The 27,656-nt window shown below is 41.0% G+C and overlaps 2 protein-coding genes across 2 annotated transcripts; one reads left to right on the top strand and one right to left on the bottom strand.

The window, feature by feature from the left end:
* Positions 1–1,601: 1,601 nt before the first annotated feature.
* Positions 1,602–16,536, top strand: dixdc1a (DIX domain containing 1a). Its single transcript, XM_067451145.1, has 15 exons — positions 1,602–2,215; positions 4,608–4,717; positions 4,787–4,941; positions 7,315–7,401; positions 7,485–7,538; positions 7,824–7,874; positions 8,057–8,161; positions 8,270–8,323; positions 8,488–8,577; positions 11,732–11,803; positions 11,902–12,063; positions 15,355–15,421; positions 15,508–15,616; positions 15,696–15,804; positions 15,915–16,536. Exons 1-15 carry the CDS (start codon positions 2,193–2,195, stop codon positions 15,996–15,998), a joined length of 1,332 nt encoding a protein of 443 aa, XP_067307246.1. The 5' UTR covers positions 1,602–2,192; the 3' UTR covers positions 15,999–16,536.
* Positions 16,537–16,831: 295 nt separating this feature from the next.
* On the bottom strand, positions 16,832–27,587 carry pih1d2 (PIH1 domain containing 2). The gene is made up of 5 exons (XM_067451146.1): positions 26,590–27,587; positions 26,113–26,236; positions 25,696–25,944; positions 23,648–23,922; positions 16,832–17,418 (listed from the first exon to the last, which is right to left on the bottom strand). The coding sequence occupies exons 1-5, from the start codon at positions 26,770–26,772 to the stop codon at positions 17,284–17,286; spliced, it is 966 nt and encodes a 321-aa protein (XP_067307247.1). The 5' UTR covers positions 26,773–27,587; the 3' UTR covers positions 16,832–17,283.
* Positions 27,588–27,656: the final 69 nt, after the last annotated feature.

Raw genomic sequence — 27,656 nt, forward strand, 5'->3', positions numbered from 1 at the left:
GCAGTGCCGTCTAAGGGCCCGAAAACCACAGGCATCCAGTATGGTTTTCCAGCCTTGACCCTTACACACAGAGATCTCAGAAACTCCTTTCTGATGCTCCACTTTTTTTTGCCGCAGCATTGGAGGAATTGGTGATCCTCTGCCCATCTTGACTTCTATGAGACACTGCCACTCTGAAAGGCTCTTTTTATACATAAATTTATAAATTGTTGCAATACATCATATGTTGCCAATTGGCCTAATAAGTTGCAAATCGGTCCTCCAGCTGTTCCTTATGTACATTTAACTTTTCTTGCCTCTTATTGCTACCTTTCCCAACTTTTTTTGGAATGTGTAGCTCTCATGAAATCCAAAATGAGCCAATATTTGGCATGAAATGTCTCACTTTCAATATTTGATGTTATTTATATTCTATTGTAAATAAAATAAAAAAGTTTATGAGATTTGTAAATCATTGCATTCCTTTTTTATTTACAATTTGTACAGTTTCCCACCTTTTTTGGAATTGGGTTTGTATATTATAGTTTTATGTATACATTATATCCATGCCCATATTTATCTAACAATCCATTTGCAAATGGTGAAATTCAAATGTAAGTGATTAGACAACAAACTATATTTTTGACTCACAGTTTGCATTTTGACTGTGGCTTAACTTCTTTGAATTATTAGTAGCTTGTAGCTTTGTTAAGCTTCCTTTACATACATTGTAGCTTTCCCAAACACTGCAAGGGACTGTCTCAGAGTAATCTCTCTTCCAGTAATGCTGTTTTTCTAATTCCACTCCAAATCCACTGCCAATATCACCCTCCTCTGCAAAAATTGGGAATGCAGCCATTGTGGGATAAATGGGTTGTTCATGCATAACATGTCCAAGGACTTATAATTCAACATCATTATTTGTGGTTAAAACTTAATGTAAAATGTAAAGTAAAGTTATAAATCATAAACAAAACATTTTATTGGAGTACATTATTACAATTGAAAATACAATTTCAGTCTTTTAGTCTACCTTAAAATGTCATGTTAAATGTAATGTTTAATCAAAACTTGCCATTTCTTTGTACCGGTAATTATTTGTGAAACTACTAGCAATTTCTGAGTGAAAATTATTATTTGTAATAGTCTGGCATTATGATTTCAATGCTTTCATCACTGGAGACAGAGTTGTGGAACAGTATGCTTTTCTCTGATTTTAAGCTGACGTGGTCATACTCAACGTCCTCTTTCTCTATCGCTCTCCCTCTCTATCACTTTCACATGCACACAAACACACACACACACACACACACACACACACACACACACACACACACACACACACACACACACACACACACACACACACACAATTCGACATAGCACGACAATATAAGATGTAATTCACACAGTAAATCAAGCACTAATCATAACCTGCATTATTTAAAGCGTGTCATCTTCACACAGAAACAACCCAGGTTTACTGGAGACGCCCTTTTTTCATCCTTCCCATACCCACACCCACCCACCCCCCTCCATCCTGGAGCCCACTGCTCTGTGTGAAAGGGAGGGCTGAAGATGGAGGAGGGGAGGGTAAACAGAGCCGGGCTGAACCATGTCTGATTCCTAAAAAAGGAACAAGGGAGGGGGAAGACGTGGAGCGAAGAGAAACAGAAAGGCAGAGGGAAAAAATACCTCAAAACTGCCTTAAGAGAGGCACAAAAACAGGGAGAATGAGAAACAGGAGTCATGCGAGTTACAGAAGACACCGTGGAGATTCAAGAATGGGGACGGCAGTCCATTCAAAAGCCTTTTACTCCCCTGTTATGGCTCAGAACTGAAGACAGGATTACCTCATGGTTCTTATCATAGAAACACATGCTGCCTCTGATCAGGATTTTCAACATTGAATCCGTGGGAATACCCAAAAGGTCATTTAATCTGGGTTTACAGAGTGTTAAAGGCTGTCCAAAGGAAGACCCGCCAAACAAGCAGGTAGGGCACACACAGACTGGGACATTCGCATTCTCCATCATCTCCAACAGACTAGACTGGTAGCTACGTGGATACTGGGATCTGAGAGGCGGTTTTTGAAGTGCACACCCTTTGGACCGGCGCTGTGCCGTCTGCTATGTTGATGACACACTGCTGCTTCCTCGAACCCCACGGGTTGGGCTGGATCAGAATGGGAGGTTAGAGGGGCAAATCGCATCATGGGAGCCAAACAAATGAAATGGTATGAATGAAATTCCACAGATTTTTTGTTTACTGTTTCCATCTTCTATTCCATTTTGGACATCCCAGGAAAAAAAAGCCATACTGCTTGTTGTCTATAAGTTGGAATGCAATATTGTATGTGACGGTATAATAATGAGTGAGAGCGGGTGGCACATCACTGTTTTCTCACTCTGTAAGTCTCAATTGTGCACATAAGAGATTGAAGTGTGGGTGTTGCCTGCTATTGTGAATCACCTAGCAACCTGGAATCACTGGCTTCAATATGGCCAGTGCCATCTGTGTGCTCTGTAAACGCTCAGATATATGAATCCACTATTTGGTTCATAAATGTGTTGACAGATCTGGTCTTATGATACACAATACATCATAAATAGGTCATACTAGTGGAGTAATTGACTAGGGACAATATCTCTTCTCCCATACAAATGTTTCATTATGTTAGACTCTTTAATCTGTTTTGCAACAGGCTACTTGGTTCAGCCTTGAAAAGACAGATTATGGAAATTATCTAAACATGTAAGACAAAATATGTACATATGTAACACACTATGTAACATTTTTGGATTCAACAGTCCAAAAATCACCAGAACCATGTTAAATATTTTGTTGACTTGTGTAATAACATTTTCCCAAATGTTTCTAAGATGAAATTAGTCATTTTAACCAGGACACATGCTGTGTCCGTGCGTCGCCTATCAATGACATCATACCTGCGTTATCCTCAATTTCCGAAAACCATGGAAACACACAAGAAAACGTGAAACCATGGAAAAACACAAGACCCAACTGTTTCTAATCAATGTTTCTACACCTCAACACAGTTAGTCTTATTGTTTAAATCTGGTTTTCTTGATTTACCTCGAGTACCATGTTTTACCATGACTAATATCGATCTAGCTCACTGCAGTGTGAACAAGTGTCTCATAGTAGTCGCCGAGCGAACGCTCAGAGTAGCATTAACAAAACTCAACATACTCAAATGTATGTAATATGATAAAACAGCGCTGTGTCAGCCCACATACACACGAACAAAAGAAGCGGAAATGCTCGTCTGTGGCAAAATTAAAGCTCCATACGATCAGGAATTCCGTGCGAGGGTGAAAAATTGCCAAAGTTAATCACGTGGTTCAGCTAGTGTAATGTAACCACACCTGAACACTACTGCCAATCACAGGCGCTGATATCAAGAATCAGATTAACAGCACATTGCTCTTATATAACATTTCAATAAACACAACTTTAATTTCAAATACCTTACATTTTAAATACAGTATTGCCTATTAATTTGTCTATTTTTGTTCCGCCAATGAAAATGGTTCCAAATAATGTAACAATGTTACAGGTCACAAAACACACAAAACGGGCCTTACTGAATAAATCAGTGTGCAATGAAAAGGTTGAGTGAATGATTCAGTGATTACCCTCATGAAGATATTTGTCAGTTTTGTTCTTAAATGAAACAGTTATTAAATTGAGTAAATCATTCAATGACTCGCCCGTAAAGACATTTAGCTGTTTTTTCCCCTTAATGAATCAGTATTTTGAATAAATCAGTTGAGTGAATGATATATTTTTTTTCTTCACAAAGACAGTAACGTTTCACCACCTACTGGCACATAATCACTTTTTTATCACTACAGCTTGGATGGAAATGGATATAAAATCAGTTATGAATATTTCATATCCATTAAATAGTATTCTGTTGCAAATAATGTATTAGAGTAAATATGCAGTGAGAAATATGTCAAGTAAATGATCTTAGATGAGCCAGTCAGATTATGTTTTGTATCTGGAGTAGATTACTATAAGCCAGCATGTTCCTCTTTGTATAAATAATCAACATCCAGTAATATGACACCTCTCAGAGAAGCATTCTGCTGTAATTTCATGCATGTGTACACATCCTTTTATGTAGTCATTCTCTGAACCTTAATCAAGATGTAATCCTGGTTAATAGTCCTTATCAAAATCATGATGCTAATCAACTGGGAGAGCTGCTTTGTCTTTTATTCTTTGCGACAGACTTCATTCTGTCTCTATTTCTTTGTTTGAGAGATCTCAATTTCAATATCATATTCCTTTGCCAGAGGAATGGCTAGGGGTGTTTGAGATAGAGTCTCTCATTTCTTCTTTACTGAAAACAGATGAATGACATGTGACTTAAGAATGCTCTGAAACTTTATATTAGTGTGGTTTGGTCTATTGTAACAGGAATTGCCCTATATTTTAGTTCAGTTACATGTAATTAAAGTGAACACATTAGCCTATACCTTGTGTACACAAAAGGCTTTCATTGTCATCAAATTACTCCAGCTGGTTACATATGATACGACTGAAAATCAGGGCCTTACAAATATCTTGCTCACTGACTCTTTGCAACATCTCTGCAGCCTCAGTTCATCCAGTCCAGCACACACACCTAAGGAGGAGTATATTATTGCCAAATCTGAAGATGCGGGAGAGCTAGTGGGGAACCATACGGAGCAACCACAAAGCCTAGGTAGGATATATCCCGTGTGGTCCTACACAATTCTATACTTTTCTTATATTTTGTTTGTTTCCTTTAAAGAGGATGTAGTGAAATCCTCAGCCACCGAGCCATCTCCTGGCCCGGAGCATGCCGGGAAAGAGGAAAGCTGCACATGGGAGGAACAGCTATGTGCCCAGCAGGAACAGCTGGAGAAGGAGATGCAGGAGACCAGGAAAATGGTGTCAAGGCTTCAGGTGAGTTACACATTATGGGTTTATACAAAAAGATAGTATAATACCTTTTAAAAGTTTGGAATCAGTAAGAAGTGCCCTAATATGCTATTTTAAAGGCTTGCAATTTTGTTTTGAAGGTCTCCTACAAGAGCTTTACATGCATCGAAGGTGTAAAAACACTTTCTTTTTTTCATAATATACATTGCACATCACAACATTGTTCAATGATTCTCAAATGACTCGTTGGATGAACAAGTCTCTCTAAATCCCTCCTTTCCAAGAGTATATTCTGCTGATTGGCCAGATGGCTAAGTCTGTTGTGATTGGTCTGCCACGTACAGCATGTGTTTTGGAAGCTTAACGGCCATTACCATAACTAAACTTCAGCTCCGGAGGCTTCCTAAGGCTCAGTTATTGTACACGCTGTAAAGACAGTAAGGATGACACTGATTCTATCATATCAATCCAAGCTCGAGTCCAGTGATGAAACATTGAAAGATCTAGTTGTTCAACTGGAATGGGCCTTATGCAAATGTATGTTTTAGTGACATAGAACCGTCACACAATGGGATTTTAAATACAAACGACTCGTTTAGGCGGTTCGGAGACAACTTTTTCTTTTGGGAGACAATAAATATTTATTGTGCACTTTTGACTTTACTGAACATTTACATTCACGAACAGCTACGTTACACACTGCATGAACGGGAATGTTCAAAAACCATAATGGGGCACTTTAAATAAATGACTGCTTTCATTGGACATTTCTATTGTTACGAAATATTTATATTTCAAATAAATCTTTTTCTTTTGAACTTCGTAATCATCAAAGATTCCTAGGGGGAAAAATGGTTTCCACAAAATGATTAAGCAGCACAACTGTTTTCAAAATGGATAATAATTAATGTTTCTTGAGCAGCAATCATCATATTAGAATGATTTCTGAAGGATCATGTGACAGAAAACTGGAGTCATGATGTTGAAAATGTAGCTTTGCCATCACAGGAATGCATTACATTTTCAATTTTAGAAGGCAGTTATTTTAAATGGTCATAATATTACTTTTTTACTCTGTTTTTGACAAATAAATGCAGGCTTGGTGAGCATAAGAGACTTTTTATTTTTAAATATCACATTTTTGATTGGTGTATATCATGTGAACACATTATTGTGTATTTAGGATACGTCTGAATTTAGAATACTCAAAATGCTAGGTATGAAATGATCCTTAGCAAGACATAGAGGTCAGCGGTCATATTTTTTGTGCAAAATATTTAAAAATGTATTTTTTTAACCACTATCAATTGAGATGGAAAGGATCATGACTTTCACAAATAATAATAAATAAATAAATAAGATTAAAAATGACAAACGCTGCTGTGATGTACATGTATACACTACTGAGTTCACAGAAACAACATTTGGGAAACACTAATATCTCTAATAACTAATAACTGCATTACCGCAATACTGCAGTAATAAGATGCCTACCGGGGTGTTGCCTACCGGTCATCACTACATTTTTTTTTTTTTTCGGGTGAATGTTAAAGGAGTGCATAATGTATGTGATATGAACTATAAACACAATAATCATTGTTTATCATAATTTACTGTCTTCGATATAAAAATGCGACTATATGCATCGTGGATGTAAATATGATTTGTGATATATCATCGTGGATATATCTTGAGTATTATCCAAGACTCAACTTACTCTATTTATAAGGTATAATTCACCCAAAAATGTAAATTTTGTCATCATGTACTCAGCCTCATGTCATTTTGTTTAACTTCCAAACACAAATTAAGATATTTTTATGAAACCTGAGAGATTTCTGTCCCTCCATTTATAGCCAATTCCCCTAAAACTTAAAAGATCCAAAAAATTTCATAAAGGCATTGTAATAATATTAATAATCGTGTGTTTAACGGCCAAACCACGTGATTAGTTGTTTCTTCACTGCGGTAAGAAAAAATCCCATACCGTCACAGCCCTACCTCTACTCCTACATTTTAAGCAAAGAATTGGTGCTTGTAAAAGTAAAGCAGTTCATTCAGTCAGATTAAGATTAGTTTGCACAGCTTGGCAGACTTTCCTAATCCGTCATGATTAATATCACTCTTCTAAACAGAAGCAATGACCAAGCCTTTCAAGCTCATCAATCCAGCATTTCAAAGTATCCTTTTATTTGTTGGGTTTATAGAGGCATCTTTAATTATCTAATGCAATGACAGAAGGAGTAGAAGAGAGTTTAAAAATGTTTTTTTATAAGAGTCTAATCATCAAACAGCATCCAAGGTTGGAAATTTGTTTGGCACACTGTTGGTGCAATAGCGCTGGCATGGACTAGTTTTACTCACATTACCTCACATGCTCACCGTGTCTTTATTCAGGCCTTACTGCTGCATGGGTCACTACCTGAGGATGAGCAGACATCTACTCTGAGCTTTGGAGACAGTACCAGCTCAGAGCAGCAGCTGGTAATGCATCATTCTGCTTTTCTGCATGTCTCATTAACAGTCTATTATAGTAATGACATATCCTTTCTATTCTGCCATTGGAGATTTTAATCCGCAGTCGTCTGGACCAGAGTATGGAGGAGTCTTTAGATCTGAAGGTAACTTAAATTGCTGAAAATAAATACTGACGTGAAGTATACACCGAAAAAAAAGTTGCTACGTTAAATTAAGTACAACAATCAATTGGATTTTAAGTCATTGCTACTTAAATTACATTAAACTGACTTTAAAAGTTAGTTAAATCTTGTATAACAGAAAAATTTGAAGATTGCTTAACTTATTTTGGTGAGTTAAAACAATGACCACTCATTGATCATATCTGTTTTAAGTGTATAAGCTGAATATACTACAGTTTGTATTGAGGGTTTTAATGTGTTTTTCAGAGAGAACTTTTAAGATACAAGCAGGAGGCACGCAATCTGCAGGCTATTAAGGTGAGTCCAGATGAAATTAAGCGTAGAACGTTTTACGCATGTTAATTTTTTATATTATGAATTACAAAAGTGTAAATAATTATTCAATTATTTCAATTCAACATAAGCTTATGCAGTGTATAGCGGATTTGTTGCCCTTTGGGATAATTTAGGTTTGTTTCTGTGACCGTCTTTATCCCCAGGATGCCTTGCAGCAGAGAATGTCTGTGCAGGAGGACTCAGTGCTGCAGCTCAAACAGGAGCTGCTCAGATCCAGCATGGCCAGAGAGGAGCTGGAGGGACAGAATGTGAGTCATCAACACTAATATAACATAAAAGTAAATGCACTTGTCTCTTCTGTGTATCAGATATGTAAAAGATTAATTTGCAAATGTTTCTTTTGTCTTGTTCTTTAGGTGGAACTGGAAAGGAAGTTGAGTGAACGAAACAAATTGCTGAGTGAATACAAAGTAGGCAAATTTATCCTAATCATGCTGAGTGTACTTGGATCCTATTTACTGTTCTTTAATCATCTATAGTGTTTTTTTATTAATTTAGATAGACCTATGTTAGTTCTATTTTTGGTTGGTCTGTATAGTAAATTAATTGATGTCACATGCACTTATTTTTGTAGAAAGAACTTGGGCAGAAAGACAGACTTCTTCAGCAGCAGCAAGCAAAACTGGATGATGCCCTGCACAGGATCAGTGAAAGCTATCATAGGGTAACTAAATAAACTACTAGGGCAAAATGGGCTTGTTTCTGCAATAATTGTATGTACCATGGGCGTCAGAACTATTGTATGTGGGTGGGACAAGACCCACCTACCTTTTAAGACCAATGATATTGTACCCGCTTACTTTTACCGTCTCAAATTCAGCGCATATAGCCCCGGGAATACTTCAATTTCGGCATTTCAGATAGTGTATGCTACGTCATTCGTAGGTTTCTGAAGAGCATTTTTGAAGCCCAAAGTGGGCGGACTGTTGCCATGTTGGTGTTGCGTCACTCGGATAACCGAAAATGGGCAAAGAGGCTTATGGATCAGGACTTGGACGTGGTCATGGACGTGGGTGGAGTTGAGGTGCCTGATTGCTGAAACCACACCCACTTAGCTCAACCTTAGGTGTCACGCTCTTATTTATGGAGAAGTTTAAGGCACCCGTATTGTGTCTATTTAATCATTTTAAGTTACTGAAGTGTGCTCGCAAGCACCCCTTTGTGGTCGTTATGCGCCCTGTTGTGCACTTCCGCTGAGCCTGAAAGTTTGCGTGCTACGCAGAGGAATTTACCTGGCAGTCAAAGCAGCATTACATCAGTAAAGTGCGGACTTCACTGTGTGGGTCTAGGGTGCCATTTGGGATCCAGCCAAAGTATGCTCAACCGCAGATGGCCGAGTTTGACATATGCGCAGTACAATTTTTTTATACTCTACCAGACATCTGAGGGCAGTGTTGTCTCATCAACAGGACATTCTCTCCGCAGGAACCATTGCAACATACACTCACCTAAAGGATTACTAGGAACACCTGTTCAATTTTTCATTAATGCAATTATCTAATCAACCAATCACATGGCAGTTGCTTCAATGCATTTAGGGTTGTGGTCCTGGTCAAGACAATCTCCTGAACTCCAAACTGAATGTCAGAATGGGAAAGAAAGGTGATTTAAGCAATTTTAAGCGTGGCATGGTTGTTGGTGCCGGACGGGCTGGTCTGAGTATTTCACAATCTGCTCAGTTACTGGGATTTTAACGCACAACCATTTCTAGGGTTTACAAAGAATGGTGTGAAAAGGGAAAAACATCCAGTATATGGCAGTCCTGTGGGCGAAAATCCTTGTTGATGCTAGAGGTCAGAGGAGAATGGGCCGACTGATTCAAGCTGATAGAAGAGCAACTTTGACTGAAATAACCACTCGTTACAACCGAGGTATGCAGCAAAGTATTTGTGAAGCCACAACACGCACAACCTTGAGGCGGATGGGCTACAACAGCAGAAGACCACACTGGGTACCACTCATCTCCACTACAAATAGGAAAAAGAGGCTACAGTTTGCATGAGCTCACCAAAATTGGACAGTTGAAGACTGGAAAAATGTTGTCTGGTGACTCTGGTCTGATGAGTCTCGATTCTGTTGAGACATTTAGAGTGAGAATTTGGCGTAAACAGAATGAATACATGGATCCATCATGCCTTGTTACCACTGTGCAGGCTGGTGGTGGTGTAATGGTGTGGGGATGTTTTCTTGGCACACTTTAGGCCCTTAGTGCCAACTGGGCATCTTTTAAATGCCACGGCCTACCTGAGCATTGTTTCTGACCATGTCCATCCCTTTATGACCACCATGTACCCATCCTCTGATGGCTACTTCCAGCAGGATAATGCACCATGTCACAAAGCTCGAATCATTTCAAATTGATTTCTTGAACATGACAATGAGTTCACTGTACTAAAATGGCCCCCACAGTCACCAGATCTCAACCCAATAGAGCATCTTTGGGATGTGGTGGAACGGGAGCTTCGTGCCCTGGATGTGCATCCCACAAATCTCCATCAACTGCAAGATGCTATCCTATCAATATGGGCCAACATTTCAAAAAAATGCCATGTAGAATTAAGGCAGTTCTGAATGGCGAAAGGGGGTCAAACACAGTGTTAGTATGGTGTTCCTAATAACCATTTAGGTGAGTGTAGTTCAGAAGGAAAAAACAAAGCACAAACTTCACACAAACGCTTGTCAAGTTTGTCGTCCATTTTAAGTGTTTTCCTCCTTCTTTTTTAAGTGTGTTGTTTTTGAATCGCTCTTTCCGTACTCTTCGACGACTGCACACTGTGCACAGTACTGTGTGTATTGCCATCTAGTGGACTCTTCTGTCCGCACAGTCTCAAAAATTGGGTTGCACGCAGAAGGGGTATGTGGACATCCACAAACCCTATGACGAAAATGACATCATGCGGACGGCCGAAGTATACGTCTGTTCATTTTGTGCCAATATAAACCACCAGGGATCCCTTCGAAAAAGACGTCACCTTGATGGCAGCATTATTCTCATGCTATAGCCAGACAAAAGTATCATAAAACAAAAGACACGTTATAAAAACGTACAATTCCAGTTCTTGATTATAATTGGCTGAGCTGTGTTCAATACCACTGTAATATACTCGTATCCACACAAATGATTCTTGAGCCTGCAGCACGGTATGACTGTGCCATCTAGTGTTTTTGTCTGTCACACATAGCAACATTCTGCTTCATGTCGCTGTGGATAACTGCTTGGCGGAAGGATTTTTTTGTTCCAAACAGCTTACTAGACTTTTGTTGCTTATTCATTTTTGGGAAACCTCGCCAGGTATGTGCTAACCGTTTCAGGCTATAAAAGCAATTGTTTAATTAAAAGGCACTAGAATACAGGAAATGGCTACTCCATTAAAAATGTTATTGTGGAGGACCCATCCACATTTTTTTTTTTTTTTTGCTTCCGACGCCCATACTATGTCTTATTAGGGATAGGGATAGTTCTGTTGAACACATAAGAAGATATTAAGAAGAAAGTTGGTAACCAGACCGTTGAGGTAGCCATTGACTTCCATAGTATTTTTTTCCTACTATGGCAGTTAATGGCTACTCTTTGGTTACCAACATTCTTCTTAATATCTTCTTTTGTGTTCAACATAAGAAAGAGACACATAGGTTTGGAACACCTTGAGTGAGTGAATGATTTTTGGGCAAACTATTTAGCTTCGTATTCCATAGACGTTCCCATAAAATGCAGATATAGGCTATACATAAGAGAAATAAAAACAGCTTGATTATAGTATTCAATAAGTAAATGTGTAATGTTCTAAAATTTAATAATACAAAATTGTTTTCTCCAGTTGTCAGGCTGTGAGAATAATGGCTACAGTCACATGATGGACACATCGTCCACTGTTTTCCAGCACAGAATGGTGAGTCATGTCATTCTTCATTTGAAAAAGTATTAGCTCAATTTCTACTAAATGAGTGTGTTTTTTGTTCTTTGGTTCTGGCTGAATGTGTGCATCAGGGGGATGAGTTACATCTGGTGCGAGATGCTCTGCGTAGCCTGAGGGACAGTTTCAGCGGTCATGACCCGCAGCATCACATGCTGGACACGCTGGAGCAAGGGGTGGCCAGTCTGGTGGACCGCCTTCACACCACAGAGTCCAAGAAAAGGCAGGAGAGAAAGGCAAGGTCAACCATGATCTGTATCTAATATTCGGGATAATAGGAAATGCAATCAACCTGGATTCACCCCTAGATGTTGCACTTAGTGATCGACTCCAAAAGAGCCCCAGAGTCGGGGTCAACTCCAGCAAAGGAATCGACTCTTGCTGCATTTCCACCGAAATTACACGGAACAATTTGTCCCAGAAACTTTTCCCCCAGACCGGTTATTGTCTGCGTTTATATTGGGTTACCATGAAGTACCGTGAAGATTAGGCAAATTAGTCCGGTGACAAAGGACTGCATGCAACTTTACAGTTCCCACTGGATTTTATACTCAACATATATGCTTAATAAAGCCTGAACAGCGTCATCGGTCGTTTTTCATTCGAATAGCATGACTTTTAAAAATGTGGTAATAAAATGCTGCGTGAACTCAACCAATCAGCATGTTCAGCTCCCAAGTCTCACCTCCAAAAGTTCCTGAACTTTGTAACAGGGAGTGAACGAAATTAAGCGAGGAATTCTGACATGTATTACGCACAGAGTCTTTCTTGTTTATTTACTTCTGAAATAAGGAACCACAGGGGTTTTTCATGACTTTTCCCTCTGTAAAATTACTAGGTAGCAATGTTGGTAGCTACTCATCAAGTCATCACTAATTTGGACTACTTTTGACAGTGACCATAAAAATTAAGACTCTAAAAAGGGGATTTTAAGTCTTTATGCTGGGTAAAAATAAATTAAAGGTGGGTTAAGCATTATTTAAAAAACGTTTTACAAAACGGACTCGGGTAGCCTGACAAGCCAGACCCACATCAAGATGTTTGGTCTGGAAACTCACCATTGACAGGGCTCAATCTGAGGGGCGGGATAAACGGTTGTCTTTCAAACTCCCTCTGCACGCGATAGGATAGCACTACAACCAACCAGAGTAACGAAGGTGAAGCGAGCTAGTTGACAGATTAAACTTTCGCCGTATCCGGTCGGCAAAACTCTGAACACATCTTCCCTTCTTAAGAATGACTTAAATGTTCTTTGTTCTTTTCTCAGAGAAAAGCTTAACTCCAAGTCTTCCAGAGTCGCAGTAAAAGCTGATTCGAAAGACCGCCGTTCGCCAGCTTCTATGTTTACTAGTAGCACGCAAGCGCAACTCTGCGGTCATCATGTTAAGCCCCGCCCACCGACTATATACACGATGTGATTGGCCTGACCAGGGTTTGGTTTTTACAGCTCAGAAGTGTATTGAGAGTTGCTAGACGATACTCGCGTTAGATTAGATTTGCTGCCACTAGGGTGCGTCTAGATTTCTAGGCTAGGACTCGGGCTGAGTGCAATTATAAACTTGTAGCCAATCAGCAGATAAGGGGCAGGTCTACTATTGATGGTGAGAAGAGAGGCTCCGCGCACTTTATTAATCAAAACACACAAGTCACACATGTATTACACACATGTAATATTTGCTGGCTTTTGCTTGAATATGCTCGTGTGTCATGTTCGCTTGTTTGTTCATTTGCGATCGTATTGCCCCTCACTTCAGCGATGATAAAGACCCGTTCATTTCCACACCGTATGGAGCATCTAAATCTCCTCACTGTCTGTTTCAAGCGTTAGCTCACAAAATGTGTCCCATAAGTAAGATACTATACTATACTATACTCCTAATATATGTTTGTTTCCTCTTTTCCTGATCTATATTTATATAGATTAGTAAAACTAATCTAACTTATTTTAACTTATAGATAGTTAAAACCCTTATCTGGTCATAATTGTAATATGCCGTTAGCTGGACCTTTGGCTCGTGTTCTATCGAGTTGTTTATGAGAAATGTTTGTGTTTTTGTGATCGCTATAATTTTAATCTTGTCATAATTGTAATATGTTCGTTAGTCGGACTGTCGGCTCATGTTCTATCGAGTTGTTCATGAGAACGGTTTGTGTTTTTGTGATGGATATTCACATTTTTCCTTGAATATTCAACCTGGATTAGTTACACACAGATTCTGCCATAGTCGTTGCCTGGGTTATGTATGTGAGGGGCGGAGCTATCAATATATGGCCGAGACCCTATTTTTTGGGGGTAGGGTGTGTTTGTTTTGGTGATTTGAAATATCAACAACGGTTACCAGATAGCACTTACCCCACCTTTAAGTGTAACGACTGCAATCTTGTATAAGTAATCCTGACCCTGTTTGGATGTAAAGTATCAACTCCTGTGGTGGGAGTTAGGAGTTGGAGTTGACTCTAAAAAACCTGGAATCGACCCCTAGTTGAACTTAAAAGTGCAGACAGATGAACATGAGCCTGCAGGGGCGGAGTTTAAATGGACTAAATGATCGGAGAAGTCCTACATACATCACCAGAGATGTCTGTTGTTTTCTCCAAAAGGTCCAGTTATTATGTGAGAAACAAAACGTTTTGATACAATTCCGTTTTTAAGTGCTCGAATGCCACACGTTGGTGACACTTGATCGTAAGAATGGTGTAAATGCAACAAAAAGGCACAGCTCACACAAAAATGAAATTGAATTATGTCATTAATTACTTGTTGAATCAATTGTTGAATTACTTGCCTCATGTCTTTCCAAACCCGCAAGACTTTGCTCAATGCATTTGGATTAGTTTTACCATCTCGTTATGAACTTTGTGAAGCGTCAAAATGGTAGTTGCGGAGCTGTCAATGGAGGGACAAACATCTCTCAGATTTCATGAAAAGATCCTCATTTGTGTTTTGAAGATGAACAAAAGTCTTTTGGGTTTGGAATGACATGAGGCTAATTAATGACAGAATTTTCATTTTTGGGTGAACTAACCCTTTAAGCATGCATACAAACACCTTTTACAAACCAATTGCAAATGTTTTATTGAACACATATTAAATTAAAATCTAATACATGAAAGAGATAGTTCACACAAAAATGAAAATTCTGTCATTAATTACACACCCTCATGTTGTTCCAAACTCGTAAGACCATTGTTTATCTTCGGAACACAAATGAAGATATTTTTGATAAAATCTGAGAGCTCTCTGACCCCTCTATAGACAACCATTTAATGAAGACTTTCAAGGTCCAGAAAGGTAGTAAAGACATCATTATAATAGTCCATGTGAATCCAGTGGTTCAACCTTAATTTAATGAAGCGCAGAGAATACTTTTTGTGCGCAAAAAAACCCTATCATACCCTATAGCGGCGAACCATCGCAATTTTGAAACATTTCTAAAAAGTATATGTGAACTAAATGAAATCTGTGACTTTGGCAGTGTGATACATGCTCTGAATCACTGACTTTAAAACCATTTGTACCACCACAGGGTTCGTCCAGGTCTCCTGGACGAAAAGCAAATCACACAGACCGAGAATCATGGCCATCAAGCTCAAGTAGGTCAATTCAATGCTATCCAGCTGGAAATTCATGCAGAGTTGCCACTCTTATTCACATAAGCAAATTGCTTTCTTTTTTCCAGAGATGGCTCATTCTCACAGTAGCCCTGTTCTTAGTGCGGCAGCCTCAACCAAAGTACTCTACTACACAGATCGCTCTCTCACACCCTTCCTAGTCAACATCCCTAAGAGGTGACGACTTGACAAGTCTCACATCACAGTATCATCTTATAGATGTCTTGTGATCTAAATATAAACTCTTTATTGGTAGGCTGGGGGAAGTCACGCTACAGGACTTCAAGGCAGCTGTGGATAGACATGGCAGTTTCCGATATCACTTCAAATCTCTGGATCCAGAGTTTGGAACGGTGAAGGAAGAGGTGAAAATCACACCCAATCAGAAATAATTCAATGTTTTGAATTAGTGAACACTTTCTCTAAATGTGCTTTGAGTATTTGAGAAATAACTCTGAATTCTTCTGTCTTTCAGGTGTTTCAGGACAGTGCTGTTATACCTGGATGGGAAGGGAAGATCGTTGCATGGGTGGAGGAGGATCATGGAGAGGGGAGATAGAACATGAGGGTTCCGATCAATTCAGAATGTATGTTTTACCCCATATATACCTCATCCCTGCAACTCTGAAGCCTTCGTCCTATACTAACTGTGAATCTCACCAAACCTGTTCACTATGTCATTACATCAGGAAAGCATTTGTATAATAGAGTAAATGCATTTTGAAGATGAAAGAAAAAAGGAAATTTTAATATTATTCAAAAACAGTTTACATACTGATTAAAAGTGTATTAAAGTTATGGTACATTTTGTTTTCCAGACACTAGTGTTTCAAAAATGCCATTGTTTTAAGTGAGCAGGAAAATAAGTTTTTTGTCTTGTGCTGTGACAAATAATAAACACATCGCGTTAGTTGCCAAACTGTGACGAGGACATCACGTGTGTGCATGAATTGTCCTGCCAGGAAAAAATGCCATTTCAAGAGAACATATCATATCAACATATGCACACAATCACTTTTTCACAAAAATGTATGTCAACCTTTCTTGGCTATCCTTTAAAAATAAAGGGTTGTATAAGCAGGGACAACTTTGTTTGTAAAAATTTGTAACATTTGAAAATATTGAAGTATTCCCTTTGAAAATGATTGTACTTTTCCTATCAACTTTGCATGTCTGTTCATAGTGTTTGGTATCTGTGTTGTAAATGCAAATGCAGTTGACACTTGTCCATCCTTTTATTAAAGACATTCTGTGCAAAAGTGAATAAGGGCTTTTTTGTATAGGCAGTTGTCTAAAATTGTAATGATACACAAAATATCAGTCATATTGGTTATTTGCGAATATATTAGAGATTTTTGTCATTTTTCAGTATTGGGTATTCCATTTTTTTATACTTATTTTACATACTAACACATTTCACTTACGCTTGCTGTCATGTAACATTCACTTAAAGTTAAATAATCCAACATTTAAATGTAAATCTTCAGCAAATCTCAAAATGAGCTTCCATTTTTCATACTGTACTTTAAAATGATGTGATGCCTAAATTCACTTTAAAATGATTGATTTTATTGTTCAGTATTTTATTCATTTATTTAAACAAAATAGTATAGCATTTTTATATCAAACATTAATCAATTAACAGCAATAGCATCGAATAATTATTGTTTTTTAGGTATTGAGTAATAATGTACTGAATGTATTGAAATTATGTAACTTTGAATTTGAATGCATGACTAATGATCTTTGAGACAAAAGTTAATAATACAACAGTATATTTCTCAGAAAATGACCTGGGGGGTGTTTATATCTTCAGCTTTTGGATTATTAAGAGTGAAGTGCTCTCAAAACATTGTCACAGTAACATTTAGAGTCTGTTTCTTCTTGCTAAACGTTGCAACGCATGTCTCTTCCTTGACCAACCCAGGAAATGGAAGATGGAGATAATAAATGCCCTCAACTTCCAGGAGAATATCATCCTAAAAATAAAAACCAACCCCTTATTGAGTCCACATCGCAAATAAAAACATTAAAGGTATAGTTCACCCAAAAATGAAAATTACCACATGATTTTTTCACCCTCAAGCCATCCTATGTGTATATGACATTCTTCTTTTAGATGAACTGTCACGGTTCATGGATTCCCTGTCTCACTCTTGGGTGCGTGTTGAATGTAGGTGAGGGCGGAGCCTGGGATTGGCTCATCACGCACCTGTGGCTGATCACCTGCACCAGCTGCAACTCATCACCTTCACCCTATTTAGTCTCTCTGTTTCTCTCTTGTCTTTGTCAGAGCGTTGTTGGATGTTTCCCCTTGTGTCTCCGTGTTGGTTATCGTTTCCCCCTTCCGTGAAACGCTGGATCCCTTCCCGGATTACCTCTACCGATCTCCCGAGTCACAGCTGCTCACAGCCTGCCCGTGTCACCAACAGAGCCTCTCTCACTGCTCCGTCTTACCCGGACTTCTTCAGTGTTCTGAGTTTTGACTTCTGTGACACTATCTGTCTTATTAAACTGAGTTACTTGCAATTGAATCCTGCCTCTGTGAATCCGTTACAGAACGCTCTGACCAACCATGGATTCAGCGAGTATCAACGCCCTACTGACCAGCAGCAACGAGAGACTGGACCAGCAGGAGGCAAACTTAACTGCCACAGGACAGGCAGTACACACTTTGGTGGCACGGGTGGCCGAGCTGACCCAACAGATGCAACAACTCGTCGGTCCCACTGTGCCCGACCCACCGCCGACCCCCTACACACCATCCGCATCGCGGCAACCGGAACCACGTCTGCCTACCCCTGAGAGTTATGCCGGTGAGAGCAATTATTGCAGAGCCTTCCTTACCAAGTGTTCCTTGTTTTTCGCTCTTCAACCGCAGACTTTCAACACGGAGAGATCCAAGGTGGCATTCGTCCTCACCCTGCTCTCCGCACGAGCCGCACTTTGGGGAACGGCGGTGTGGGAAAATCAACATCCTTGCAGCTCCTCGTTCCAGACGCTGGCGGCGGAGATGAGAAGGGTGTTTGACCGAGCGGTAACCGGAAGAGAAGCGGCATGTCAACTCGCAGAGCTCCGTCAAGGTAACCGCTCGGTCTCGGATTTTTCCATCGAGTTCCGCACCCTGGCCGCCGAGTGCAAGTGGAACGAGGAGGCACAGTGGGACATGTTCCTGCATGGGCTGGCTGACCGCATCCAGAAAGAGATTTTCATGATCGACCTTCCGGAGAAGATTGACGGACTGATCGAACTGGCGTTGAGGGTGGACGCTCGTCTGAGTCGGCTGAGATCCAGGATGGAGTTTCAGCACAGGAGTGTCGAATGCCCTCAGGCCAACGCTGCGGATGCGGTCAGCTACACCTTCGACCCGGAGCCCATGCAAGTGGGTCGAGCTCGGCTCTCCCGGGAGGAGAGAGCGAGACGGAGATCCCGTGGTCTTTGCCTCTACTGCGGCGGGACCGGACACCTGCTTGACTCCTGCCCGGTAAGAGGACCACGCCCGGCGGTAAGGAGAAGGCTACTGTCGGGCGGGATCTCCGTGGAAAAGACCTCATCCTCCACTCTCCTTCCGGTGAGATTGCTGTGGGCAGCCCAGGAATTTTCCAGCCCAGCACTCCTCGACTCGGGAGCGGAGGGTAACTTTCTTGACTCTGCCCTTGCACACAAACTCAAAATACCCACCATTGCACTTAAGAACACCATCTCTGTCAACGCACTCAACGGACAAGTTCTCCCTGACATTTCATTCACCACTGAACCACTTACACTGATCACGTCTGGCAACCACACTGAACTCATTTCATTTTTTATCCTGGACTCCCCTTTGGCTCCCATTGTCCTCGGTCACCCTTGGCTGGAGTTACATAACCCAAGGGTTGACTGGGGACAAAACTCTGTGTCTGCGTGGAGTGATAAGTGTTATGAGTCTTGTTTGGTGTCTGCTTGTTCGTCTGTGTCTCGTTCTGTTTTTCAGAGTGAGACGGTGAATCTATCTAACGTGCCTCCGGAGTACCTCGACCTGAAGGAAGTGTTCAGTAAGTCCCGAGCTGCTTCTCTTCCTCCGCATCGTCCCTATGACTGTGCTATAGATTTACTCCCAGGTAAGTCTCCGCCTAAGGGCAAACTATACTCTCTTTCTATTCCAGAGAGGGAGGCCATGGAGAAATATATTTCTGATTCTCTAGCCTCCAAATTCATCCGCCCTTCCTCTTCTCCAGCGGGGGCGGGGTTCTTCTGCGTGGGGAAGAAGGATGGTTCTCTGCGACCTTGCATTGATTACCGAGGGCTGAATAACATCACGGTAAAGAATACCTATCCTTTGCCGTTGATGTCTTCAGCTTTCGAGAGGTTACAGGGAGCATCCGTCTTCACGAAGTTGGACTTACGTAACGCTTATCATTTGGTTCGCATCAGGGAGGGGGATGAATGGAAAACCGCATTTAACACCCCCAGGGGGCATTTTGAATATTTGGTCATGCCTTTCGGCCTTTCCAACTCCCCAGCGGTTTTCCAGGCACTCGTCAATGATGTGTTGAGAGACATGGTCGACCAATTCATATATGTCTACCTGGATGACATTTTGATTTTTTCTTCGTCTCTCCAGGAACATGTTCGACACGTCAGACGAGTGCTTCAGAGGTTGCTAGAGAATGGGCTTTTTGTCAAGGCGGAGAAATGCGCTTTTCATGCACAGTCTGTTCCTTTTTTAGGGTACATCGTGTCATCGGAGGGAATGCGCATGGATCCCGACAAGGTTAAGGCTGTGATGGATTGGCCAAGTCCAGATTCCCGTAAGGCCCTACAGAGGTTTCTGGGGTTCGCCAATTTCTATCGGCGTTTTATTCGCAATTTCAGCCAACTAGCCGAACCTCTGACTGCCTTGACCTCTCCCCGAACGACGTTCAGGTGGTCCGATACAGCCGAGGCTGTATTTGCCAAACTGAAAAGCCGCTTTGTTTCGGCTCCCATCTTAGTCGCCCCTGATTCCACACGTCAGTTCGTGGTAGAGGTCGACGCGTCAGAGGTGGGGGTAGGAGCGGTTCTTTCACAGCGCTCTCCCTCAGATGACAAGATGCACCCGTGCGCGTTTTTCTCCCATCGTCTTTCTCCTGCCGAACGCAATTATGACATTGGTAACAGAGAGTTGTTGGCCGTCAAGTTAGCGTTGGAGGAGTGGCGTCATTGGCTTGAAGGGTCGGGGGTACCTTTTATTGTATGGACGGATCATAAGAACCTTGAATATATTAGATCTGCTAAAAGACTCAACTCCAGGCAGGCTCGGTGGGCACTTTTTTTCGGACGTTTTGACTTTGTTCTCTCGTACCGCCCCGGGTCTAAAAACATCAAACCCGACTCTTTATCTCGTATTTTTGATGCTTCCGAACGCCCGGTTACTCCCGAGTGTATTTTGCCAGAGAAGATAGTTATCTCTACACTCACATGGGAGATCGAATCGAAGGTCAAAGTGGCCTTAGAAGGGGTAACGCCCCCGCCCGGCGGCCCACCGAGTTGTTTGTTCGTTCCGGAGGGGTTAAGATCCGAGGTCCTCAAATGGGGTCACTGCTCCAACATTGCTTGTCATCCAGGGGTAAACCGCACTTGCAGTTTAATAAAGCAACGATTTTGGTGGCCACTTATGGCTCGCGACATTCGCAGTTTTGTTTTGGCTTGCTCGGTCTGTGCGGTTGGTAAGACATCTAACCAACCTCCCCATGGGTTACTTCAGCCGTTGTCTGTTCCTTCGAGACCCTGGTCCCACATCGCTCTAGATTTTGTTACCGCCCTCCCGCCCTCCCAGGGCAAGACGGTCGTTTTGACCGTCGTGGACCGATTCTCGAAGGCAGCACATTTCATTCCCTTGCCCAAATTACCCTCAGCCAAGGAGACAGCGGTATCTGTAGTAGACCACGTCTTTCGGTTACATGGCCTCCCGATGGACGTGGTCTCTGACAGAGGTTCCCAATTTGTGTCCAAATTTTGGCAGGAGTTTTGTAAATTACTAGGAGCCACGGTTAGTCTGTCTTCGGGTTATCACCCCCAAAGCAACGGTCAGACCGAGAGAGCCAATCAGGATCTGGAAAGAGTGTTGCGATGTTTGGTATCCAAGAATCCTTCATCCTGGAGCCAGCAACTCTCTATGGTTGAGTACGCTCATAACTCGTTACCAGTGTCATCTACGGGCCTTTCGCCATTTGAGTGTAGTGTAGGTTACCAGCCACCTATTTTTCCTAGTCTGGATTCTGAGGTCGCGGTCCCCTCTGTTCACGCCTTTATCCAGAGGTGTCATCGCACATGGACCAGAGCCCGTGAGACTCTGCTCCAGGTGGGAGCGCGCACCAAGGCTAAAGCCGATCGCCACCGGTCTAAGCCTCCCGTTTACGTCGTGGGTCAAAAAGTGTGGCTTTCTACCAAGAACATTCCTCTCCGCTCCGTATCTAATAAACTTGCTCCCAAATTTATCGGCCCGTTCACTGTCACCAAGATCATTAGTCCGGTGACAGTCCGCCTCAAACTCCCTCCGGCGTACAGGAGGATTCATCCCGCCTTCCATGTATCCAAAATCAAGCCTGTTTTTCACTCCCACCTTAATCCGCCAGTCCCGGTTCCCCCACCGCCGCGACTCGTAGATGGGGAACCAACGTATTCGGTTAATCGCATTCTGGATTCTAGACGGAGGGGACGCGGTTTCCAGTACTTGGTGGACTGGGAAGGTTACGGTCCGGAGGAGAGAAGTTGGGTTCCTGCTAGGGACATTCTGGATCACTCCCTTATTGATGATTACAATCAACAGGTAAGGTCGGCTGGGAGCGTCAGGGGACGCTCCTAGGGGGAGGGGTACTGTCACGGTTCATGGATTCCCTGTCTCACTCTTGGGTGCGTGTTGAATGTAGGTGAGGGCGGAGCCTGGGATTGGCTCATCACGCACCTGTGGCTGATCACCTGCACCAGCTGCAACTCATCACCTTCACCCTATTTAGTCTCTCTGTTTCTCTCTTGTCTTTGTCAGAGCGTTGTTGGATGTTTCCCCTTGTGTCTCCGTGTTGGTTATCGTTTCCCCCTTCCGTGAAACGCTGGATCCCTTCCCGGATTACCTCTACCGATCTCCCGAGTCACAGCTGCTCACAGCCTGCCCGTGTCACCAACAGAGCCTCTCTCACTGCTCCGTCTTACCCGGACTTCTTCAGTGTTCTGAGTTTTGACTTCTGTGACACTATCTGTCTTATTAAACTGAGTTACTTGCAATTGAATCCTGCCTCTGTGAATCCGTTACATGAACACAGTCAGTTATATTAAAAATATCATTGCTATTACAAGCTTTATAACGGCAGTGAAGCCATTTTGATTTTGAAGCTCCAAAAGTGCATCCATCCATCATAAATGTAATCCATAGGCCTACGACTCCAGGGAGTTAATAAAGGCCTTCTGAAGCAAAGTGATGGATTTTTTTAAAAGAAAAATATCTATATTTAAAACTTTATAGATTAAAATAACTAGCTTCCGGCAGACGGCCTATGCAAGTTGACTTACATCAAAAGAGTGTATGTATGATGTAAGCTTTGACAAATCTCGCGGTTCAAAAAAACTGAGCTGGGCAGCAAAGTCAAGCTCCTCTTCTCTTATATCAAAATCCTCATTACTTGTTTTAGACTTCTACTTCATAACCAGTGTTTTGTCTTGCTCCTCTGGGCTTCTGTGTTAATCAATACCCCATGTGTCAGGTCAGGGGTTACTATTTTCATCGTAAATCAATGCGTACGGCCGTCTGTCGGAAGCTATTTATTTAAGTTTTTAAAGTTTTAAATATGAATATTTTTCTTACACAAACGCATTGCTTCACTTCAGAAGGCCTTTATTAACCCCTTGGCATCATGTGGATTGCTTTTGTGGTGGATGAATGCACTTTTTTGGGCTTCAATAATGTTTTTTAATATAAATCTGATTGTGCCTGTCTGGAAGAAGAAAGTCATATACTAGGATGGCTTGAGGGTGAAAAAAAATATTATAATTATGTTCATTTTTGGGGGTGACCTATTCCTTTAAAAAAATATGTACAATATAAGAGCTGTAGAAAGGTTAAATCAGAACTATGGAAATTTCGATTTAGTTCCAATAGAATTTTAAAAAAGTAAAAAATTATATAAAATAAAAGGCATCTGTTTTGTAAATAAAACTTCCAAGCCACACAGCTGTCACACCCGGAATGCTGACCTGAGAGACGCTGAGCTGGCACTGTGATACAGATCTCACTCCAGGAAGCTCAACACTCAGCTTCAGGCTCCTAGATGAACCGCTGCTGTCAGGACAGACTGTCAGATGATGCTGGGGTTGTTGTGGCTGAGACTGGTCTGATTCTGTGCTGGAGATCACCTCAATGAGACCTGGTCGGGCTGGTTTCTTCTCCTGCTCCATGCTCAGTTGGATGGATGAGTCCTCATTACTCTCAGCCATTCGCAGTGAGGAAATCTGCTGCAGGAGTGATAGGGCTGTAAAACAAGCGATGAATAAAGGGTTAGTTCACCCAAAGATGAAAATTGGGTCACAAGGTGGATTACTTCTATAGCCCCGTTTCCACCACAGGAACTTTACCCAGGAACTAGGGACTTTGGGTGGTACTTCGTGTGTTTAGACCGCAGGAACCAGGGTATAAATGAAGTTCCGGGTAAATAATTCCCCCTCCAAACGGCCCTGCTCGCGGGGTAGTACTTTTTCAAAGTTCAGGAACTTTCGAGGGCGGGACTTGGGCGCTGAACATGCTTATTGGTTGAGCTCACGCAGCATTTAGGTTCAACTCGGCATTTTTAAAAGTCTTACACGCCGCGCTCATGTTGACAGGAGAGGAAAGTTAATTTTTCTGAGGGGTTAACTTTTTATTTCGTAAGTTATAAGATAATGAAGATAATGTTGGAGTAAAGACACAGCGTATATTGCCCCAGGCAGTTTTTTACTTTAACTGCGCCTGACAGAAGAATTATTATTTTTTCTGAGATGATTATTTAAACAAATAAATAGCTTATAATAACTAAATCCACTAAATCTTTCAATCGGTACACACAAAAATGATTACTGTCCGCTAGGGCTGTCATTTTTGAAAAAAAATCTAATTGAACGGATATCAAATATCAATTATCTACAACGCCGTCATCTCCAGCGCCTGGAATGTGTTTACGGATGCCATAGCAACTCTCAACGGCCACCAGGACTTTACGGTTTTATAAAAGCTATTCATTTGTTGTAAAGTGAAATAATCATCTCAGAAAAAATTAATTCTAACGTCAGGCGCAGTTGAAGAAGTTGATTGTTTGCTTACATAGGCTTAGGGACAGTGTCATTATGCCAACATTATCTTCATAACTTCTTATGAAATAAAAAGATTATCCCTCAGAAAAATGTATTTTCCTCTCTTGTCAACATGCTTGCTGCATGAGCACGACGTGTGCTCTTCAGTGGGGCGCGCGCTGTTGTCACATAAGGACGCACACTCAAAAGTAATCCGGTCAGGTCATTTACATGGTGAAATGTTTCGTTTGATCGATTCATGAAAAGATTTATCCACCCATCTCAAAACGATTACGATTTCATTCAGTTTGGGCATTTTTATTACGATTGAGGTGTTTATATGGAGCATTTTCCTTCAGATTGGACTTTTAAACTGATTAGCCTACAGTGTTCCATGTAAACGCACCGACAGTAAAAAAAAAAAATTGCGCTACATGGCACTTTAAAAACCGGATAGTTTATGTATAGTTCGATTACGGATATTTCACGTCATCTTCGAATGCATATTCGAATATCGAATAAAAAGTGACAGCCCTTGTCCTTCACTGATTTGGAGGAACAGTCGCGTGCAGTCCTACATCACCGGACTAATTTGCCTAATCTTCTCGGAACTTTATCGCGGTCGAAACGCAGACAGCTGCAGGTCTGGGGGGGAGAAAAGTTCCTGTAAAAAAGTTCCTGGTACAAATTGTTCCGGGTAATTTTGGTGGAAACGGGGCTTATGATGCCTTAACTACATTTCTGGGGCAGAAAGATCTCAGATCTAATCAAAAATACCTTCATTTGTGTTCCAAAGATGAATGATTACGGGTTTGGAACAACATGAGGGTAAGTAATTAATGACATTTTTTGGGTGATCTTCCCCTTTAATATTGCAAAATCGCATAATTTGCATTCCAGCTATTTGGCCTTGAGGTTCTATACAATTAGCTAATCTCTGTATCTTTAAGAGCTTTTCTAAAGTATGTGCATTATTTTACCTGGTTCAGATTGTGTCTTATTGGGAGAAGATTTGCATGTATGCGGTGACATGAGACGCTGCTTCATATCCTGGAAGCTGCCTTTGATTTTGTCTTTGGTGAGTTTGTAGTGTTGGGACAGACTCAGCTTGTGCTGTTGTTGGATGAAGTTCACAGCAAGCAGATGGAGCTTCTCTTTCTCATGTTTGTCTTTCTCTGCCATCTCCAGAACCTCAGGGTTAAAGGCCACATCAACGACACTGTAATGCTCTGCAAAACAGAAAATTCTTCTCAAGAATAGATACGTTTAAGAATTTAAGAATCAATATAAAGTTAATCAAGGAGAAAATGAAGTAGGTTTACTGGAACACAAGACTACACACCAATGCTGCCTAAAAAAAAGCTGTTTTAAAAGCAGCCATGATGAGATTTTTGTACCTTTCTCCTCTGTTTCTTTCTCCATTCGTCCTCCACACACAGGAATAGGATCACTGTAAGAAGTGGCAGCTGGTACACGTTTCCAACCACACATGTTAATGTACAATATATCTTCTTTTGGTCCCTGAAAAGTAATCATTTCACTTCATACTTTTTTATTTCATAATTATTTGTATAGCCTATGCCAGCCATTTTGAACTTTTACTTTGACATCATGGTTCAGTAAAGGTATCAGATGCAAATGCTATGATTATCACATTCATAGCGTTTGATGAAATTTAAATGCCACTTTTTTCCCCCAAAGTATTGCATGTTGTTATCGTCATATGTTTAAAAAAAATATGGCAATACCCGGCATCACATAAAATAATAAGGTCTATAAAGTGCTCCCATACAGCTGTAGTGGTCTAGCTTTATTTGTTAAGATCTATAAATACTTTCAAAACAAACATAAAACAAAAGGTTAAAGGTGGTTACCACAGAAGTGCGGATGCAGGCGTGCGGCTGCGGCGGGGAGTGAAACTCCGCGCCCTCCCGTAACTGGCGTTCAATGAAGGTTCTGTAAGCTTCCGGATTATTCTGAGACATGTCATCTAACATCGACCAAAACTGATTTACCTGCTGCAACGCTGCGTTATTGTCATAGCTAGGGATTTCCATGCTTGAAGTGTATGAGACTGCAGTCTGTACTGTGTAACAAAAAAAAGCTAATATGGAACAAAATGGACGTGTCTCAGATACTATATTTAGAAACAAATAACTTACTTAGAATAATTCTTACACGAAGATATTTTGTAGAAAAGATAGACAAATTCTAAGTCACGGACCAGCTCTCCTTGTTGCTAAACCCAAAGGTTACCATAGAAACTAATCTAACAAATGCCCTGTTCTTCCAATAGATGGCGCCGTTTAGTTAAAATATTTTCAACCTGGGCGCAAACAAAGCTCTTTCAAATATTAGTAAATATTTTGTCTTGCTTTCAAAAAACATTGATTAGCCACAACCAAGCATACGTTCACTTTAATGACATACACACTTAATAAGCATTCAAAACATGCCAAAACAAAATAGGCCTACGCTAACTTTGCAAAAAAGTAGTTTGATAGTGTTGTAGTCAAGGGTTGGTCTTCTAAACCAATACAAAGTCGAGACCCAGACCAGAAGGTGTAAAAGGGTTAGTTCACCCAAAAATAAAAAAATGATGTCATTAATGACTTACCCTAATGTCGTTCGATATCCTTAAGACCTCCGTTCATCTTCAGAACACAGTTTAAGATATTTTATATTTAGTCTGAGAGCGTATCCAAGTGTATGCACACTATACTGTCCATGTCCAGAAAGGGAATAAAAACATCATCAAAGTAGTCCATATGTGACATCAGTTAGTTAATTATAATCTCTTGACGCATCGAAAATACATTTTGCTCCAAAAATAACAAAAACTACGACTTTATTCAGCATTGTCTTCTCTTCCTTGTTTGTGTTCAATCCTCAAATAAAGCTTCAAACGGTTGTGAATCAGCGGATGGATTAATGATTCAGA

This window comes from Pseudorasbora parva, chromosome 8 (genome assembly GCF_024679245.1).
Source record: "Pseudorasbora parva isolate DD20220531a chromosome 8, ASM2467924v1, whole genome shotgun sequence".
Taxonomy (NCBI): domain Eukaryota; kingdom Metazoa; phylum Chordata; class Actinopteri; order Cypriniformes; family Gobionidae; genus Pseudorasbora; species Pseudorasbora parva.